Source organism: Meriones unguiculatus, chromosome 16, assembly GCF_030254825.1.
Source record: "Meriones unguiculatus strain TT.TT164.6M chromosome 16, Bangor_MerUng_6.1, whole genome shotgun sequence".
In the NCBI taxonomy this organism is placed as follows: domain Eukaryota; kingdom Metazoa; phylum Chordata; class Mammalia; order Rodentia; family Muridae; genus Meriones; species Meriones unguiculatus.
In genome coordinates, this window is record NC_083363.1 from 61,357,526 (window position 1) to 61,375,885 (window position 18,360).

At 54.5% G+C, this 18,360-nt stretch overlaps 1 protein-coding gene across 2 annotated transcripts in view; it reads right to left on the reverse strand.

The window, feature by feature from the left end:
• Positions 1 to 18,360, reverse strand: part of Rfx8 (regulatory factor X8) — a 59,690-nt gene that overhangs the window by 20,225 nt on the left and 21,105 nt on the right. Inside the window, exons 5-11 of one of the 2 annotated variants that reach the window (XM_021655526.2) lie at positions 12,720 to 12,780; positions 7,294 to 7,404; positions 5,471 to 5,548; positions 3,757 to 3,870; positions 2,119 to 2,269; positions 1,205 to 1,263; positions 215 to 371 (exon numbers count right to left, since the gene is read on the reverse strand). In XM_021655526.2, the coding sequence (XP_021511201.1) occupies positions 215 to 371; positions 1,205 to 1,263; positions 2,119 to 2,269; positions 3,757 to 3,870; positions 5,471 to 5,548; positions 7,294 to 7,404; positions 12,720 to 12,780 (731 nt within the window). The remainder of the gene's footprint in view (positions 1 to 214; positions 372 to 1,204; positions 1,264 to 2,118; positions 2,270 to 3,756; positions 3,871 to 5,470; positions 5,549 to 7,293; positions 7,405 to 12,719; positions 12,781 to 18,360) is intronic. The other variant, XM_021655527.2, reaches the window with a different exon arrangement.

Sequence of the window (18,360 nt, forward strand, 5' to 3'; positions counted from 1 at the left end):
TTATGAAGAAGCAAAGGAAATAGTTTTGAGGCCGGGGTCAGCACAGCATGAGGATGAAAGGTGGCAGCTCAGGAGGCTGAGGCCCGCTGCCAGTGGGGGTCTCCTGGCCTGGGGACCCGGGTAGTGCCCCCAACTACGTAAGCCCTACTGTGCTGCGGGAGGCCTTCCTAAGGATGGCCAAGCTGCCCAAACGGTGAGCGTGAGGGAGGGTTACATTTCATCTCTGTGCGGCTTTCCAGCTCCTCTTCACGGCCCGAGTCCCCCGCCAGGACCTTCTTGGAAATATCCAGAGTGCCCTCGCTGATGATGGCGCGCAGGTCCGACTTCAAGAGGCCGACTCTCCGGCTGTTCTTCAGGACCATTTTCATCGTCTAAGGATGTGGAGGGAGAATGGTCAGCGCCCATCATGTCGCCGTTGCTTACTCCCCTGGACTAACTCATGTCATATCACCATTGCGTCCCCCCGCCCCGACACCAGAGCTTCCTGTTGTCACTGGGGGGAGGAAACGTGGCTGTGGGTACGTCCGAGAACATCGAGCGTGCACATGGCTGCTGCTCAGCGTGTCCAGGGAACGATGACAGGGCATGTCTGCCACACTCAGGACAGATGTAGCTGTCAAAGGCCGTACGGGCGTTCTTAACCCACAGATCCAGGAGGATCTGAACTCCCAACACTGCAGCCCTTGACCACAGTTCCTCATGTGGTGACCCCAACCATACAATCAGCCTCACGATGTTTCAAAGCTGTGATTTAGCTACTGTGATGATGACATGTGACCTCAAGGGGTCTCCACCCGCAGGTTGATAACCTCTGAGTCTAGCATGTCAGCTACATGATCCCCAAATGCTCAGCACCGAGGAGACTGGGAGCCCAGGCATATGGCCTTCGGAGGCCTGTCAGTCAGGGGTCGGCTGTGATGCCTTGTCACACCTGACCCCAAGCAGCCCAGGCCAGCAGCCCCAGAGCACCGCTCTACCCCCTGCATCTATTAGATGCTGCCGGGCACTGTCTCCCTGGCACAGCTCAGAGGTAACTGGAGCCTTTCCCTGTAAGGGGCAGGATGACTTCCCACATTGCACTCTGGGGCCTGGGGCCTCCCAGCTGTGGCCAGCAGGCTCTCCTGTCTGCCCTCTGCCTAGGTGGGGTGACTGCTGGGCGTGGAGTGTCGCTTGTGCCCCAGGAACACAGGGAGCCGCACCGTACCTTTGCCATGTTGGAAAGGTATGTCTTTCTCCTGAGCCTCTTGACAAATCCAGTGACTTCTGTGAAGAACAACACACAGGGCCATTACTGGAGCTGCCCACTGGAGCGCCTCTGTGTGGGGGGAGGGGAGGGGAAAGAGGAAGGGAGGCACCCAAGGCCGCACAGGAAAGCTGTACTGCCTCAGGCTGGCCTCTTCCCACCTCCCCTCCCCGTCATCTCTCCCCATCTCCCTTTCCCTCCCCATCACCCTCTCCATTACCCCTCTATCTCACCTCTCTCCTCCTCCTACCCCTCCCATCACCCCTTGTTCACAAGGAGAAGCATCACACCACAGTGATGGCACTGAGAGGCCAAGCCTGTGTGAACAAGGCACTTTCCTGAAGGGAGTCCTCCTCACCACTCCCCCACAGGAAGGCAAAGCCGGCAGACTGTGTCCTGACTAGACCAGTCCTACCCTCATGCTGGACACCCGGCCACACAGCACCTCTTCCTCACAAGCACCCCAGGAACGAGCCTCAGCTGCTTGTGAGCTGCCAGGGAGCCGTGGGCGACAGCCACCCGAGCTAACCGGGGTAGGTTAGTCTAGATTCCGAGGAGTCAACTTTTCACTCAGGAGCTCCAAAGACCCCAACGTTCTCATCTCTCTAAGGCCAGGAGAGGAGGCCAGCTGCTCCCCCTCAGCCTCCTCCATTCATCTGACAGATGCTGACAGGGACACTCAGGCACTGTCTGCTGGTGTGGCCCAGCCGAGAACCCACCAGAAGCTCTGACGTGCCACCGAGGCCCACCTGCTCTGCCCCGTTTCGAGGGCGATGGGCAAAGTGCGTCACTGTCACAGGCAGGTGACAGTGCCTGACTGACTGCAGGTGGAGCTGCCTGGGTGGCCTCTCACAGGGCTCCACGTGTAGTCCTACCTTTGAGTTTGGAGAGCTGTAAGATGGCCGGGAAGCCTTCCAGAGCATTGAGAAGCCACAGTTTGAGTCTCTTACTGAACAGCCGCACAGACTTCAGGTACTGGATACTGACATCCTCCAGGAAGTCGGGAAGGAGCATGTCCTCCAGGCCCTGCAGACAAAGAATGGAGCAGAATGATGTGGCCCGCTGGTGCAGGGCGTCAGCCAGTGACACAGGGACTGGGTAAGTCGCTAATGACAGGGGCAGCCACTGCCACTCTGCCTGGTGTGCTAGGACTGGAATCTTCATTTCAAATATTGATAATGGCATCTTCCCCATCCCCCGATTCTGCGGATGAACCCGAGGCCTTGTGCATGCCCCACAAATGCTATGGCACTGAGGAACATCCTAGCCCGATTCAGTTAAAGCAAACAAAACCTCAGGGAACAAAACCACCACCCTGGCAAGTGCCACGCATGTCAAAGCCAAATGCTGAAGGGCCGAGTCAGCTCCCTGTAGTCTTCCGTGAGAGAAAGGAGAAGCCCTAGGCCCCATAACCTTGACAGTAACAGTCGCATTGGTGGAAGGCACTTTCCACACAAAAACAAGGCCTGTGTGACCCTCAGGCTGCAGGGTGTGCCCCGGAGAGGAGCTCAGGGACAAGGCAAGCCTGGCTGCCAGAGTAACCATGCTCTACATTCAAAACCACCTTTCCTTTTCTGAAATGCTATTTGTTTTATGCGTGTGAATGTTTGCCTGAATGCATGTCTGTGTACTGCAGTGTGCACTGTCTGAGAAGACCACAAGAGGGCGCTGGGTTCACTGGAACTGGAGTTACAGAAGGTTGAGAACCAGCAAGGGGCACTGGGAGTCCATCCTGGGCCCTCTGGGAGAGCAGCTGATGCTCCTAAGCCTGAGTCATTGCTCTATCCCCCTCAAAGTGCCTTAAAAAAAAAAAAACTGGCCTGGGGCCACCTATAACCCCAGTACTCCAGAGACTGAGGCAGGAGGATTGGAACTTCAAAGCTTTGACTGGATACTGTCTCCAAGAAACAACAACAGACATCTTTGATTGGATGTCCAGAGAGACAGAAACTGGCTGCATTCTGACCATGGTCATTGTTTTCTTTGTGTGAGGAAATTCAAAGGAGCAAAAGGCCCCTGTCCACCACACACAGATGTTTGTGTTAGGGCTGTGCTGCTCTGTGTGTGCTGGGAACACTATTCTGGGCTAGTATGTGTCGGGGTGTGTTCTGGCCCGGTGGGAACTAAGTGTGCTGTTCTGGGCTGGTGTGTACTGAGTGTGCTGTTCTGGGCTGGTGTGTACTGAGTGTGCTGTTCTGGGCTGGTGTGTACTGAGTGTGCTGTTCTGGGCCGGTGTGTACTGAGTGTGCTGTTCTGGGCCGGTGTGTACTGAGTGTGCTGTTCTGGGCCGGTGTGTACTGAGTGTGCTGTTCTGGGCTGGTGTGTACTGAGTGTGCTGTTCTGGGCTGGTGTGTATTGAGTGTGCTGTTCTGGGCTGGTGTGTACTGAGTGTGCTGTTCTGGGCTGGTGTGTATTGGGGTGCTTGGGGCCGGTGTGTCTTGGGTGTCCTGGGTGCTGTTCTAACCTGACCCTGCTCCGGCTCCGGAAGGGGCAGGGGAACGAGGGCTGCCCACCTTGTACAGCTGCATGTCGTAGCACCCAAAGAGCTGGCGCACGTCGGGCAGGGACATGAGCATGACGGTGTCCTGCTGTAGAGACTTCCAGAAGGCTGTGATCAGGTCCTCCACCTGACGAGACAGAACATCGTCAGAAACCCAGGTTGTGCCGAGCAGGCCTCTGCCCCATACAGTCAATCACACACACACACACACACACACACACACACACACACACACACGGGCCGTGGCATGGACGTGTGAAGGTGTTGGATCCCCTGGAGTTACAGGTAGCGGTGAGGAGCCATGTGGGTGCTGGGAATTGAACCTGGGTCCTCTGGGAGAGCAGCCCTCACCCTGAGCCCTGGGCCCTCTCCAGTGGAAACTGTTTTTCAGCAGCGTGCAGGCCTCAGCCACGGTTTCCAAGGGTGCCCCGTGTGGAAGCTGTCCCGGCCACCAGGGGGCACCAGCGGATCACACCAGGACGAAGGTTGTGCCACAGGGCGAAGGTTGTGCCCAGCCTCAGGAGGACAGTGAGAGCCTGGCCTCCCAGTCTCAGCTGGGAGCACTGCTCTGCGCCCACCCCCGCCTCCACCTTCTGCTCCTCACAGGCGCAAAGCGATCGCCCACGCCCACCAAACACGGCCCAATCTCCACAGCACAGAATAGCAGAGTGTCCTTCACTCCCGGCCTCTCGTCTCCGAGCGTCGGTGCAGTTAACTGACCGACGCATCAGTCGGGGAGAGGGGCTGACGAAGGCTCCAGGACTCCTCAGGGTGCGTGACACTGTTCCTTTCCTTACCCAAATGCACACTTCTCAAGCCTTGTGGAAAGCACCTTCCTCGCCCCGGAAACGGAGCCAGTCACAGGACGTGATTTCAGCAAGTGTGTGCCAAGCCGGTGTGTGTGTGCCGAGCCGGTGTGTGTGTGCCGAGCCAGTGTGTGTGTGCCGAGCCAGTGTGTGCTGAGCAAGTGAACGCTTGACCAGGGCACGCCGGCCTCTGCCACACTGTAAGGCTCTGCACGGCCCCACGGCACGCGTGTTCGCGCTGAGCAACTTGTCACAACTGAACTGCTTGGGGAAACTCGGCTGGACAGGCCCTTGTTTCCTGGATTTTCCTCTCATCCTTAGAAAAGTAAAACCCAGGAGTGAGAACGGTGGCTCCGCGTGTGCGGCCAGTGCCCTCCGGCCCTCCGGCCTTCCGTCCATGAGTCCCACAGGGTGGCAGGGCCGAGCTGACTCCTAAAAATGCCGTCTGACCTCACGCTGTGTCATGTTCACACCGACTGGATTACACGTTTAAAGTGTGTTCTCCGCAGCAAGTTTACACCCGTCCTTGAGCTGCTCACTATAGGGAGCTTGTGTGTCGCTGGGCTGTGTCACCAACGCCACACAGCGGGTTCTAGGATGCCCGATGGCCTGTTTCTTTGGCTGTTTCGTGTGCTGACAGGGTGGCGTGGGCACTGCTGGAGAAGAGGTAGCTGCCGCTGCTGCTCAACTCGATGCAGGCACAACTGTGTTCCTCAGGCCCGGGATGCCCGTGTCAGAGCCTCGGGGACTACAGACGACTAGGCTGAGAGCCGGCCACCTTCCAGAACCCACCGCGGCCAGCAGCTCCGAGCTGAGGTGTCTGAGGCAGTGGAGGAGCTCCGGCTGCCCGGGGGGGGGGAGGGGAGGGGAGCTGAGTGGTCACAGCCGGTCACAGCACGTGTGTTACACATGGAGGCCTACCTTCTCCAGTTCCTGGTTCCTCACGTTCTGTAAAATGTCCCGGCAGTAGTTGCAGTACTCATCCGCCAGAAACAGCACCTGGGGAGGCCCCGAGTGTGAGCTCGCCCCTTCACACCCAGCCACCCGAGCACGGGCGTGCCGCCCGAGGCCTCTGTGGCACGCTCTGACGTGGCACTAGCTGGGCTTTCCACACGCCTGTGCTGTTTGCGTGAGGTGAGGCCGGCTTGCCGACGGCTCTCGAGCTTCAGCTCAGCCATGGCAGCGCACGTTCCCAGGTCAGTGTACCGCAGCTTCTCAAGGTGTGCGCTGCTTTTGTATGTTTTGTATGCATGTGTACATTAGTGTGTGCAGGCATGTACATGTGTGTGTAGAGGCCAGGGGGTGACTCTAGTGTCTCCATCTGTAATGTTAGATATCTACACTGTTTAAATGAATTTTCATGTTCATTTATTCACGCATGTGCGTGTACATGGGAATAGGCGTGCCACAGCAGTGTGAGGCCATAGTCTAGCACGGGGTACATGCGGAAACGTGCATGCCACAGCCTGTGTGTGAGGTCAAAGGAGGTTCCCTCCTTCCACTGTGTGACTCTTAGGGCTTGAACCCAGGTTATCAGGTTTGGTGGCAAGAGCCTCCACCTGCTGAGTCCTGAGGACTCCGCTCTGGTTTTTTAGGTTTATTGTTGTTGTTGTTGGTGGTGATGGTATTGGTGATGGTGGTGGTGATGGTGGTGATGGTGGTGTGGTGATGGTGGTGGTGGTGGTGATGGTGGTGGTGATGGTGGTGTGGTGATGGTGGTGGTGATGGTGGTGGTGGTGGTGATGGTGGTGGTGGTGATGGTGGTGGTGGTGATGGTGGTGGTGATGGTGGTGATGGTGGTGGTGATGGTGATGGTGGTGATGGTGGTGGTGGTGATGGTGGTGGTGATGGTGGTGGTGGTGATGGTGGTGGTGATGGTGGTGGTGATGGTGGTGATGGTGGTGGTGATGGTGGTGGTGATGGTGGTGATGGTGGTGGTGGTGATGGTGGTGGTGGTGATGGTGGTGTGGTGATGGTGGTGGTGGTGGTGATGGTGGTGATGGTGGTGGTGATGGTGGTGGTGATGGTGGTGGTGGTGATGGTGGTGGTGGTGATGGAGGTGGTGATGGTGGTGGTGGTGATGGTGGTGGTGATGGTGGTGGTGGTGATGGTGGTGGTGGTGATAGTGGTGGTGGTGATGGTGGTGGTAATTAATGGTGGTGGTGGTAATGGTTGTGGTGGTGGTGATGGTGGTGATGTGGAGGTGATGGTGGTGGTGTGTGTGTGCACGCTTTATACCTGTGCACTGGGCCTCCCTGTCACTTTGCCTCATTCCTTGAGACAGGTTACCACTGAAGCTGGGGCCACTGACTGCTAGACTAGCTGGCCAGTGAGCTGCAGTGCGCCCCAACTCGTCAGGTCCCCAGCACTTATCACCTGGCACTGATCTCGCGGCACTGATCACGTGGCGCTGTTGGAATCTGAGCTCCGGCACGCTTGCCTGTACGGCTCTTTACCGACGGAGCATGCTGCGCATGCGCCAACATCTGAGCCTTTTCCCTAACACTGGCACCCTGCGTTACTGCCCAGCTCCCTTCTTCCATGGGGGCCCTCACTTTAGAAGATGGATGGCAGCAGTCCCAGGGGGCCTTGCGCCAGCTCCGGGGGCAGACCTCAGTTTTCAGGCCAGGGGGGATGCTGGTCCTCTCGGCTGTGGGGAAGGAGCCGGCGTCCCGGTGAGGACCACAGCACAGGCAGAGAAGAAGGCACTGACGTGGAAAGCATGCCCACCGGCGCAAACCTACCAGCTTGCAGGAGTACTTGTTTGCCAGCTCTTGCTCCCAGAACGGGCACCTTCGGAACGGAGACACCGTCGAGCCCATCGGGTCCATCTTTATTGGTGAGTGATTTTCACACTACAAGTCATTTAGACACAGTTATTATTTTTAAAATAAAATGCCTTCTCTGGCATAGACCACGTCACGGCACACGCTGTGCTGAGCTTTTCTATCCACAGTCTTGGATGCGTTTCCTCACCTTGCCCTCACGCTCCATTACAAGGACAATGGATAGTAGGGAGGGGTCGGGGCTTGAACACATCACCCACACGTGCCATTCCCTGGGGTTCTGTGGTACAGTCGGGAGCTGCAGCCATGTCCAACAGAAATGACATCTAGGAGCAGCCCGACGTCAGTGTGCAGGCCTAGAGCCTTCATCTACATTTGCTGCTCCTCGAAATAAAACGGAGGCTGTCAGGTTCCTGGAGGCTGAGCTGCGAGGAGAGTGGGCTGAGCCAGGAACCCCAGGTGACAGCAAAGTGAGGGCCACTGGCCTCCCTTCCGAAGAGGACACTTCGGCCTAGAGCGGAAGGGGAGAGGGGTGCGGCAGAAAGCAAGCAGCTGGGCCCTGCTCACCGTGCTGCCCGGGGTCGCAGGGGACGGACCTGTTCCGGGCCGGAATGCACCGATGTTTATTTGAAGGGAATTCTTTGGGGTCTTTGAATGGTTTCCTTATAGGAGAAGGGGTTGACGCGAGCCCCACTAATTGCACTTTGATTGCACTAACTGCACCAAGTTGGCTCTTCTCTCTCCATCTTAAGAGCACTCGAGTACCTGGCAGCTTCCAGGCCAGAAGTCCACACCCCTGCCCCGGCTTCCTCCGTGCCCACGTGCCCACGGCTGCGCTCAGCTGTCTGCTGGCTCCCGAGGGTCAGCAGATCCTCTGACTCCTGGCCACCCTTCCTCAGGCGGGGGGGGGGGGTGCTCAGCCACCATCCCTCATCGTGCCACCCACAATATCACACCCCCCTGGGGCTGCCCCTTCTCTGTGCTCCCCTGTCACACCCAGGCTGGGGAGCTGGGGACAGCGGCTCTCGGCCAGCGGTGCTGAGGCCTGAGCCTGGAAAGCTCCTGACCCTGAACTAGGGGGAGGCACGCTGTGAGGTCAGCATCACCGAGTGCTGCACCAGCACGGCTCTTGGAGGACTCTGGAAAGACGGGACGCCAGTGTCCAGACACACGCAGGGAGGCACGGCCAAGTGAGACACTCAGGCTTCTCTCTATGGATGCTGCCTGTGTCCAGCCCGTGTGCACTGCTCTCGGGCCTGTGGGGGGCTGTAATCTAGATGTGTGTGCGATGCACACGTAGGTACATGGGTGTGCGCACAGCGAGCTCCCATGTGGAGGTGAGAGCAGCGCATCAGACACCTCCCTCTATTTCCGCCCAGCCTCTTGAGAGGGGTCTCTGTGACCAGCAGCTCCATGTTCTGTCTAGGCTTGCTGCCCGGCCAGACAACCCACCTGTCTCCGCTCCTCAGTTCTGGTTTTACAGGCATGTGCAGCCGCGCCCGGCTGTCTCTGTGGGTGTGTAGGTTCAAGATCACACCCTCATCAAGCACTCTTACTCACCCAGCCATCACCCCAGCCGCCCTGCAGACTCCTTCTTTTCCCTCCCTCCCTCCAAACCTCCCTCTCTCTCCCTTGCTCCCTCCCTCCCTCTCTCCTTACATCCTGAGACCACTGAGGTTCTCTATTAAAATGTGACAAATCGGTGTTTTGTCACTTAGAAGTCATGCTATGGCTTTGTGTCGGGACACTGAATGGTTCTCAGCCCCAGACTGGATTTCTGCGTCTACCCACCCCCACCCCTGCAGGGCTCGGGAAACACCTCCAAAGAGGGTGTGAAGAGGGTCAGAGCCAGGCTGTGGAGTGCTGTCCTCCTGACAGAACACGGCGGCTCTCACACTCAGGAACTCAGCAGCTGATGTTAGCTGCACACACCCATGCAGGATGAAGCTGCTCAAGAGTCCAAGGTGGCCGGGGGATCCTCAGAAGGCCCTGCCCCCAGGCACTGGCTAGAGGAGGAGGCACTTTGGGGAGGGGCCATGTGGCCACTGGCAAGGTGCCCATGCTTCAGGGAATGCCCCACACCTGTGTGCGCTTGGACAGAGCACACTGAACTCAAGAGGACCCGAGGTTTGCAGGGGGCGTGTTCGGAGCCCTTCTGCATGGAGCTGAGGAGACGGAAAGGGGCAGATGTGATGTAAAGTGCGCACGTAGGAAATTCTCAAAGAATCAATTATGTGTAAGTCCAAATGATCATAAGAATATAAAAGGGCATTGTCATGAGACATCAAAGGGAAAATTCACGAGTGCCTGACATGTACAGTGCCTGGGTCTTTTCTCTTCCTCCCTCTTTTTCATGTCACAGCCATGAGGTGTATAGCTTTGCTTCGGCGCACTCCATTCCAAGGTATTCTGCTAACCACAGCCCCAAAAGCAGTGCGGCAAACCCAAAATGGCTTATGAAATTTCCAAAACTGTGAGCCAAGGTAAGCCTTTTCAGTTAAGCTGACTGGAGCAGGTATTTGGTTATAGGAACAGCGAGCTGACTAATACAGTGCTTGTGTATCATCCCTGAGGATACAGTGAGGAAGCCATCTTTCTCCTGCCACATCCCCCAGGCATCCTCCGCCTCTCCTGAGTTACACCACTCAGCAAAGTTCTCTTGCTTGCCTTTCATCCTTTCTACATCTTCCATCATCCCCCACCCCAATATACCCTGTCCTCCTTTTGAAGAGGTCTGATGGTGTGCCACAGACTTGAGTCAGCTACAAATCCCTCAGCCTGGCACCAGCAAGCTCTTCACGCTTAGCATCTCTCCACCTTCCTCACCCAAAGCACAAGGCCAGTCCTCGCTGCCTCCACACTGCTCACACCACCTCCCAGAAGAGCTACAAGTTACACCCCAAGATGAGCACTCTCCTGACAAGGATTCTGGGAATCCTTTTTAAGACTAGCCATGTTTTACCAGAACTATGGTGCCCTAAGATGCCCACATTCAACTCTCCAGATCCTGGGACTCTGCTACTTTCCAGGCACGAGGGACCGTGGAACACAGGTGCCCTCTCTCAGCTTAGAGAAGGACTAGCTTCCCCTGTCTTGGCTCTGGAGACAGTGTGTGGGGCTATATGCCAAGGAATACAGGCAGACTTTAGAAGCTGGAAGATTGCCCCAGAGCCTGCGGTTAGAGCAGCCCTTACTGGTAAGAACAGGAGAGAATCATTTTGTGTTGTTCAAAGCCACTGACTTTGTGTTAATTTGTTTTAGCAGCCATCTCCTTTGTGAGGTTCTCCCTAGCCATCTCTCACAGCCAAAATTAATGTCAGGGCTGAAGTGCCCAGGCAGGAGGGGAACACTATAGGGAAGATAAACAAAAAGGCTTGCAGCTGGGTGGGCAAAGCCAAGCTGGTCAGAGAAGAGGAAGGACAAGGATCTGCAGTGAAGTTTTGCTTTCTTTAAAAACTCACGTTATGTAAATATGTTTTTGTTTTAACCCCAAGTATGGGATATGGGGTGCTATAGTTAATCCACAGCTGATAATTGCCTCGTGTGGCTCGGAAACAGCTGTGGTCTTTGCCAGCTGCAGTTAGTGGAATTCTGAGGACTCGGAAAGGGTATAAATACCAGCGCTGGGAGAGAGCCAAAAGCTCCGAGAAAGAAGAAAGCTGCTGCTCCCTGTGCTGTGGCTATTTCATCCTTCTGCTGTGTTTGCTGTTGCTGTTTGCTGGATGCTAGATAAGCTGAGGACTGAGATTGGTATACCCCGAAGAATCCCACAACTCTAACCTTCTTCCTCGCCTGCCTAGTGTTGGGGTGTTGGGAGGGGCTGGGAGGGAGAAGGGGTAGAGACGGGAGGCAGTGGCATAAGAAACCAATACAGTACATCTTTCAACAAGGACACGGTTGAAATAAGTCCCGCAGTCTCTAGCCACTCCCACCCTCGTCACAGATGCAGCAGGAGCTTCACGGAGCGCCTTGTCTTTCCCGGAACTGGCCTCTCAGTTGTATGAATAGTTACATAAAGGGTTATTTCCTTTCTTCTCTGTGTGTGGGCATTCTGTCTGCAGGCACAGGTTTGGGCACCACACACACACCTGGTGCCCTGGGTCCTCTGGAACTGCAGTTACACAGCTGTGAGCTGCCAGTGCTGGGAACTGAACCTGGGTTCTCTAGAGGAGCAGCCAGTGCTCTTATTGCTGGGCCGTCTCTCCAACGCTGGAGTAGTTAGACTTTTAAATGTATTCCGACCTCTAACTGTGACAGACACTCTGAATTTTGGGTGGGGTGGTTTGGCAACTAAGAAAGCTTCTGCCCCAATCTCCCTGGAAGGACACTGCCCCAATCTCCCTGGGGAGAAAGAGCACCCCAAGTCCAGATGCCAACTGCTCGCCATTGCCTTGGCTCAGCTCGCTCTCAGCGTGGCTGCTGCCCAGCCAGCAGCTGAGTGTCCCCTTGTTGGCCTGCTCTGTCTGCCTGGTCCTGGGTGAAGTCCGGGACTAGCAGCGCCATCGGCGTGGATTCGGGAGGAGGGCGCTCGGAACCATTCTGACTGGCCACGGCTCTGCTGTCCTTCAGCACTGTCCCAGGTCTCCCCAGCACCAGGCCTGCACACAGTGCTTCCCAAGAACCCGGCCTTGAGAGTTTGTCTCTATGACTGCTGGGATATACCCTGCAGCCCTCAACAGTGTTGGTTACAAACAGATGTTTAAACAGGGATTCTCGTCACTTGTGGGATTGTATCTGCTAGGGACAATGTTTTGTCCCTTAAAATCCCTATGCTGGTATGGTAACCAAACTGTGAAGAACTTCAGAAGTGGGACACTGGGAGGTGGCGTTGGCTCAGGAGAGGGACACTCATGAACGGGACCACGCACACAAAAGAGGCCAGAGAAGGCTCTGCCACTCACAATCAGGAGGAGCAGCCCGCTGTCCACAGCTCGGCAAGTGCCCTTACCAGAGCCACCCAGAACCACAAGAAATCAGTGATTAAACTGCTCAGTTCAGAGTAATTTGCTTTAGCAAACTGAGCTAAAATCGAATCAAAGTCCTGTCTCATGCCTCGGCCAACTCACAGTATTGCCGATTAACGGGTAACAGCTCTGCTATCCTGACTCTAAGAGCTGAAAGAGTACCACAGAGGCATACTGAGGCAAATTAGTCAGGGGCACCTACGGGTCCTTCGGGATGATACCTCAGGAAACACAGCTGGGCAGTGCTGCAGCTGGGCAGTGTGGTCCTCCAGGCCAGGGCCGGTCTGTCCTGGCTGACCAGGATGTACGCTGTACATTCAACAGCGAGCCCAGACTGCCCAGAACACTGTCCTCGGGAGACGGCGGCAATCCCCGATACAGGTGGGTCTGTTACAGCGCGCCACTGCACACCATACTCACAGTGTCCTGCTGGGTAACGCTGTTACAGTCAGGAGGTTTTCCAAAGGCGACGGCATTGCCACTGTGGAAGAACAGACAGCAGAGAGTCATGTGACCAAGACACCCGTCTCTGAACACAGGAACAAAATTTTTTTTTTTTTTTTTTTTCTGCAGCAAGCTTATTTGTCTGGGGTATAACTATCAAAAACTTGCCGGTGGGGGCATGGTGGTGCACACCTTTGATCCCAGCACTCAGCAGAGGCAGAGGCAGGAGGATCAAGCTGTGAGTTCGAGGCCAGCCTGATCTACAAAGTGAGTCCAGGACAGCCAGGGCTACACAGAGAAACCCTGACTCAAAAATCAAAAAACAAACAAACCAAAAATTCAACCAACAACCAACCAAACAACAAAACCTTGTCCTCCAAGTTTCCACCACACACTGTGATTGTCACATGCTTGGGATTTTAAAAATCTATTTCTGTATCTGGGGCAATCTTATACTTCAATTTTAAAGTTTTTATTCCCTTCAGAAGCAAGGGCACAGTACCATCAAGGTTACAACTTCCCTCCAGTGGGAAAAGAAAAACCGTGGTGAAAATGGGATCTTATTACTTTCTGACTTGCAGCCCAGACACGAGAATGCCATTAGGTGCTGCAGACAGAGCAGTGCCACAGAGCGAGGCAGCTGGGGCTGACAGCTTGCACCTTCCTTTGTCATGCTTGTTGGGTTGCTGTGCTTGGGAGGCGTCTTCAGTAGAGAACAGCCTTAGCTCTGCTGGTGTGGTGTGCAAAATGGGACACGGGGCCTCCCACTTGCACCAGGTGTGCGGTCTCTGGGTGTGTGCAAGGAGGGTGTCCTCCTCCCTGTCATCTGCCCCAGGGCCATGGCTGACCTGAGGGACAGGCTGGGGAGCTTCATTCACCCAGGTCACCACAGTCGTCCTGTGGAGAGGGTAAGGCCACAGTCAGGTGGGCCCCTGGGGCAGTAGGCCAGCACTGGCTTTTCCTGTCCCCGGGAGCCCCAAGAGCTTCTTCTAAGGGGCTGTGTCATGGTGTCATTCTGTCCTCCCATCTGAGGCACGAAAACCTGGGCAGAGTATTGGACGCGCATCTGATAATGCGTCCACACAGTGCTCTCTCCCCAAGTGCAATGGACAGACTGACAGGCTGGATAGAGGCCCTTCAGGGAGGCACGCCATTCATCTGTTAGTGTAAACTGTTGTGAAAACATCGGCTCATGAGATGTGGGGTACATAACCCAGAGATACAGATAGACAGATTCTACACATGAGGCGGCTCACAAATGCTGGAAAACGGAGAGTTTGAAGTGCTTTAGGAATTTCATTTTGGGCATGTATTGTGGGCTGAGCTGTGTGCGCACCTTCATATATGGCAGGGTTAGCCTCAAATGTAGCTATACTGCAGATAGAACTCTGTGTGTGTGTGTGTGTGTGTGTGTGTGTGTGTGTGTGTGTATGTTTGTGTGTGTAGTTATGCTGTTACTTGCATTTTATTTTCTAACCATTCACGTAACAGATTGCCTTGAGGTCTTGGAAAAGACTAACCTTTTGAACAGTGCTGAAACTATGAAGATTTGGAATGCATGTGCTTTGGGTTATGAGGCAGCCCTGGGCCTACGGGGCCAAGGTGGAGTTCTAGGGGTTAAAATGATCTGCTTGGTTATCCAGCTGAAGATGGTGAACCTGGATTGTCAACCTGACTGGCCTTAGGGACACCTGGGTCATGAATAAGGCTCACCTTGGATGTGTCTATGAATGTGTTTCCAGAGCCCTGACTGAGGAGGGGGGAGCCACCCTGAATGTTGGAGCACCATCTCCTGGGGTGGGGGCTCAGACTGAATAAAGGGGGAGAGGGCAGAAGTCAGCTGAGCATCAGGCTTTTCCTCTGCCTACTTCCTGGCCAGCACCAAAGACAAGCTGCCTGCTGCTGCGCCTCCCCGCAGCGACGGACTGTGTTGCTCTGAAATGTGAGCCAGAATAAAGCCTCTCCCCTGTCTTGCCTTTCTTAGCCATGGCTGCATGGAACATTGTAACAATAAAGATGCACAAACTATGAATTAATCCTTAGAATAAAGCAAGATAGAGGGAAACATCTGAAGTGAGCATTCACTGAACAAAGGAGAAAGAACTGAGCCAGGAAAACATGGTAGTCGGCACTAGGAGACATTCTGAGCGTCGCTAATGACACTTTCTTCTTTTTCATTTTTTCTTTTTGACACAGGGTCGCAAAAGGTCTCATGCAGTACTGGATGGCCTGCAACTCGCGCTGTAGACCGACTTCAGACTCACTGAGAGCAGCCTGCTCCGCCTGTCAGGTGTTGGGAGTAAAAATGCATGCCACCATGCCTGGCCCTCGGCTTTTTTTTTTTTCAATGAAGAAGGACATAAAATTCTCTGTGATTTCTACATTGTGCTGACAAAGATTTCCTTGTGTCTTTTCTATGTAAAAGTGAACGCAAGAACATAGTATGAAAATAGTCAGTGCATTCATGCATCCAACTGTCCCTTCATCTAGTCACCTTCCAGTCCATCCATTTATCTACTCTGTTCAACCATCCACCCACCCACCCACTCACCATTCATCCACCTGACTCTGTCTCCCTGTTCCTCATTCAGTCATCCTATGCATGTTAAATATCTCCCAGTGACAGGCATTTTGTTAGCTCTTGTCAGGCATGGTTGTGATCAATACATAACAAAAGCCATTATTATTATTATTTTGTTTTTCAAGACAGGGTTTCTCAGAGTAGCCCTGGCTGTTCTAGAACTCAATCCATAGACCAAGCTGGCCTCAAACTCACAGAGATTCATCTGTCTCTTCCTCCCGAGTGCTGGGATTAAAGGAGTGTGCCACCACTACCCAGCTAAAGGCCATTAAAAAAAATAGCGTATGCTAATTAAAAAATAAAGAACTCAGCATGAGTTAGGACTTGAACTGGAGACACACAGTTGGGCCACAATGCTGAGGAACATGACTGGAGAACTTGCGAGGGAGCTTGGAGGGCTCAGTCAAAAGTGCTGGTGTAGTGAGGACCGGCAGACTGAACGCAGAGAACACTGCAGACATTGGCTGTGCTTGAACTTGGAAAGCTGGGCTAAGAGTAAGGCTATGGCAGACACGAGTTCCACGCTTCCTGCACTCGAGTCTGCTGCTGCCCAGGAGCAAGCACTTTGAGGATGAGGTCAGAGGGGGTCTAGAGGGGAGGAGCACAGGGTGTCGGCAGGAGGCCTGTGCTATGGACTCACTGCCCCTGTGTCATTTCCCCAGTGCAGTTCTGATTCAGACCACAGGCACATTTATTAGGCCCTGGGCCAAGGCACAGTCACTGCTATACTATGGCCCCAGGGAAGCCACACACAGTACTCAGAGCTAGCCTTGCCAAAGGACAAGGTCCAGGTCCTCCAAGGCTGTCTACAGCCTGTGGCAGTTTCCAGTCACCAAAGCAGGACAGAGCACGCCTGTGGCCCAGCAGTGGGCTGTGCTGGCCTGTCCCGTGAAGATGTGGGGTCCTTGTGGGCTACCCCCTCAGCCGCTGCAGCCTCACCCAGGCTATTTAATAAGCAATGGGGCCAGGGCAAGGCCAGCCAGCCCAGGGGAAGGCCGAGACCAGGGAGGAAAGAGGCCGCATCCTGCTGCAGCAGCAGGGGGCTACACTTGGTGCACTTGGGCTCTGGGGACCGGGTCAGGAAAGGCACTGGGTCAGGTGACTCTCAGGCCTCTTGAGGTCCAGAGCTCTAAGTGTTTGGTGATGCGTGGACTCAGACTTCCTTCCAGGCCGGCTACAGCGAGATTCTGTCTGAGTCTTCCATGGAGAAAACCCAGGGGACCCTTGTTTTTTGGGGACCAGCAAATGCCTGCTTGCTTCATGTCATATGAGGCTCTAATCTGTTTTCATAGTCATTTGGCACCAAAGAGAACAAGATAGACTTCTAGGACACACAGTGCATCCTAAATAAGTAGACTGGATGGATGGAAGGATGGACGGACAGACAGACAGATAGATAGGTGACAGACAGGCAGGCAGGCATCCACACAAGCCTTCCAAGCACGGCGTTAGCCCCAGCTCTGGTTTGCCTCCACATTCTTGGGCCTTGACATCACTGTCATGCATCCAGACATCCATTACCTCACTCTGGCACCCCGATCTGCCTTACACATTGCTCTAACAGCAGGGAAAACAACTTAAAGCAATTACAAAGGTAGAGGATAAAGATGTAAGGAACCCAGCTCTCAGGCCAAGCTTGCCCAGCGTGGGCTCGGGCAGTGCGCCGTCTCCCCGTCACGGTGGGTCCACTTCCGCATGGCGCCACACGTGGACCGTCACCTGGCTCTGGAAGAGACTCCTCAGAGACAGTTTTGGAAATGAAGTTAAAATGTAAACATGCATGCCTACAGGGACATGCCATTACATTCGGACTATAAGTCTGTGCAGTTTTGCTACAGTAACTGCAGGCATCTTTAACATTCCGCACCCACTCACTCGTTTGGCGCTGTACTTCACTCACCCTGATCCCTAGACCACCCAGCAGAGATGGCACTTACGGACTGTTACCCCATTCTGTAGACTGGGCAAGAGGAGGAGAATTCAGAGGATCCTTATCTGAGTTCAGAGCCATTACCTATCACCCTGTTCTCATGTGTGCCGGACAAGGTAGTCATTACACAGGGCTGAGGGGATAGCGGAGTTGTAATGCCCAGTGCCTGGGGCTCAAGGTCCCATCCCTCCCAGCACACACTCGTACACACACACACACAACACACAGTGCTTTGAAACTAAAAATGTACACGAATTATGCTCCTGGAACAACGCTGGCACGCTGAGCCCTGGAGCTTACTCATTTTCCATACAGGGGGAGGTTGGCACTCGACTCTGTAACTGTCTCCTGACCATTAGATTTAATGAACAACTTAATTGCAAAGGAGTAACCTGCAGGAAAGCCTCTGTAGGTGTTGAGAGTGTAAGCTGTCCACATTCACTTTCCTGATGCAGACTTCAGCCTCTGGCAGTGTGTGTGTGTGTGTGTGTGTGTGTGTGTGTGTGTGTGAGTGTGAGTGTGTGTGTGTGAGTGTGAGAGTGTAAGCTGTCCACATTCACTTTCCTGATGCAGACTTCAGCCTCTGGCAGCATGTGTGTGTGTGAGTGTGAGAGTGTGTGTGTGAGTGTGAGAGTATAAGCTGTCCACATTCACTTTCCTGATGCAGACTTCAGCCTCTTGCAGTGTGTGTGTATGTGTGTATGTGTGAGAGTGTGTATGTGTGAGTGTGTGTATGTGTGAGTGTGTGTGTGTGAGTGTGTGTGTGTGTGAGTGTGTGTGAGTGTGTGTGAGTGAGTGTGGGGGGGTGTCAGATTCACAGGCAGAGAGAGCAGACATCACCAGGCCTTGCTGCCGGTGGCTTTCCACAGAGCAGGGCCAGGGAGTGGTGCTCGGAGCAAATAAGGAGTTCCTGCGGCTGTCAGGGGGCTGAGCGGTGAAATCTGCTTCCAGAGCCTTTGCGGAGCAAGGGTGTCACCCGGGGCATGGCTCCCCTTACGGAGGTGGAGAACAACGGAATAATGCATATGTTTAACCTTAACAAGTTCCAACCAGCTCTGGAAACCATAGGGTGGACAGGGCCAAAAAGCTGGTTGCAACTTGGACAG